This window comes from Trachymyrmex septentrionalis, unplaced genomic scaffold (genome assembly GCF_001594115.1).
Source record: "Trachymyrmex septentrionalis isolate Tsep2-gDNA-1 unplaced genomic scaffold, Tsep1.0 scaffold37, whole genome shotgun sequence".
NCBI classification, from domain to species: Eukaryota; Metazoa; Arthropoda; class Insecta; order Hymenoptera; family Formicidae; genus Trachymyrmex; species Trachymyrmex septentrionalis.
The window spans coordinates 9,756,536-9,758,947 of record NW_017305536.1 but is presented as its reverse complement, the minus strand read 5'-3'; the positions used below and the strand labels follow the sequence as shown (position 1 = coordinate 9,758,947).

General features: G+C 40.3%; 1 protein-coding gene and 1 pseudogene across 4 annotated transcripts in view; one reads left to right on the top strand and one right to left on the bottom strand.

Annotated features, from left to right (window-relative positions):
* LOC108750707 overlaps positions 1-2,233 on the top strand; it is an 8,216-nt pseudogene extending 5,983 nt beyond the window's left edge.
* Positions 1-2,412, bottom strand: part of LOC108750706 (homeobox protein homothorax) — a 386,843-nt gene that overhangs the window by 342,584 nt on the left and 41,847 nt on the right. For all 4 annotated transcript variants that reach the window (XM_018490374.1, XM_018490376.1, XM_018490373.1 and 1 more), the window contains one exon: positions 286-336. In XM_018490374.1, coding sequence (XP_018345876.1) covers positions 286-336 — 51 coding nt within the window. The remainder of the gene's footprint in view (positions 1-285; positions 337-2,412) is intronic.

Sequence of the window (2,412 nt, the reverse complement as noted above, 5' to 3'; positions counted from 1 at the left end):
ATATATATATATATATATATATATATATATATACATATATATTCAATTGGAAATTAAAATAACTATAATTTTGAATAAATAACATTTTCTAAGATGTTAAAATAAAATATATTGGTTATAAAGAAAAAAGACAATTTTAAACAAAAATTTATCCGTTAATTGAAAAGAAAAAAGATACGATGTTAGATAACGAAGGAAATAGTTGACCACAGTAACGAATCGCGCCCACAGTTGGATTGATAATAACATTATGAGCCTTATAATGCAGACGTGAAGGATACTCACCTTTTCGAGCTCGAGGAGGTGAAACCGGAGGACCTGAATCGCTTGAACCATCTGAAATGAGAAAAAAAGAATTGAATAAAATACATTCTTGCCGAACGCAAAGGCAGAAAAAAGATATTGGATGGTAAGAGAGGCTGGTTCGAAGAGGAAAAGAAATGACGAAGGAAAGGCTGCAGGGATCGGGGAAGACGATAGGGTAGAAGGAACTTGAAGCAGACATGATTTAACCACACGCTGCTGCATCGTCAACGGTAACTCGGCAACAGATCGACGGTCACACAGTTCTCCAGCGCGGATTCAACCTTTATTTTTTATTTGCCACGCTCGTATTTTCATTTATCTCTTCCGTCGTGATATCACCGTTGCGACGAGACAGCGATAGGTTGCGGTTGGCGCGACGGTTATTAACGGGAATTCATTATTATTGCATCTGCGTTTCGTTAATTGCATATCCGAACCCGGTCGTACAGAATTCGCGCGGCGTGCACGATGGTTTTCGATATCACGGATAAATGATCGTAGAAATACAAGGAGAGACGGCGGAATGTTCATTAATTCGCCGATTAGTAATTTCTTCTATTTCTCCGAATTTTCCAAGGAGAAAAAAAAATAGTAAAATGATAAAAAAACTTATTGGCGAAAAAAAATCGTGATATTTCGCAACGTTTTGGAAGAACGATACCAGAGTATAAAGTTCGATAAAGCGAGTCGGTGCGACATCGAAAGGTAATAATTATTTTCTTTCCTTCCCCGCCCCCCCCCTTTCTTTTTTAGATGTATCCGCGGTATCGAAAGTGTGTCCTCGGAAGGACACCGTCGGTATAATTTTCCGATACGCCATTAACGTTTAAGGCCACCCGAGATTCCCCTGTGTGCAATCTCTATGTGAAGAGGAGAGACATTGCGGCAACGTCGTTTTCTTTCGGAGACAGCAGAAGCGGCGATTCAATTAGGCAAAGCGGCAATCTTAATTGTTAATTAACATTATATTTATGCAATTATGGTCCATTATGATTCTACAGGGCCGATAACGAAGCGGTCGCGATGAGTGCTCCTGAGATAGTGGACTCATCCGAGGCCTACCAACTACCTCTTGCCTCCTCATCATCCTTTCGCCATGGAAGGATACGCTCTAAGCGAGGCAGGTATAACGCCGAGTCTGTAACTACCATGAATGGCAAGCGGACGAGATATCACCTCGCCGAAATGCATTTCGAAGCTTGTATGGGATAAATGGTAAAAAAAGAATTTCGCGCGTAATAAAAAACGGATACGATTATATATAGAGACTTGTATTTATTTACTAAAAATTTATTATTACATATTATTTCCTTACTAATATACGACTTGCCAAAAAAAAAAAAAAAAAGGAAAAAGAGCAACGGTAACAACAAAAAAAGATTCGTGCGTCGAAATTAAGCTTACGAATATCGCATGCAAACTTACGAAAGTATTGCGAATAACCCTATTCGGAAATCGCTTGATATTGAAATTATTATAAAGTTATAGCGAAAAATTGTTGAATTTGCTAATAAAATAACGAACAATTGTCCACGTTGTAGACGACAGACCGTCAGCTCAGCGTCAAAGGAATATGTATCGGGTCTTCGACACTTCAGGGCTCCTCCTCGTCGACGAACGGACAGCGAAGAAGAAGGGTGAGAGGAGATAAAGAAAAGAAACAAGAACGCAATGAAGCATAGTGAGGGAGAGAGAGAGAGAGAGAGAGAGAGAGAGAGAGAGAGAGGAACAGAGCGGGAAAGAAAAAGCGAAGATGGTATCGGTCCAGTAACGAACACACAACACAGAACACCCGGGTGCTCCTTCGCGAGATGGTGCGAGGAAACGATTCGCCACGATGTGTTTCTCGTCTCTCCTTCTCGCCTTCGACGTTATATACAATGTGTTCTCTATATCCCGACGGTTTTGTTGCTTCCCCGACCAATAACGACGTAGTTACCACGGCGTAGCACGAGCCCTCTCATGCATACTGTTACTCTATATACATCGTGGGAGTACAACACCACCGAATGTCTCTCGTACCGACGTAAGACCTTTGCGCGCGTATTATGTAAAAAATAATGCTTATTAAAATAAAATAGTACGAGCTAAATATAAAATTCAAAG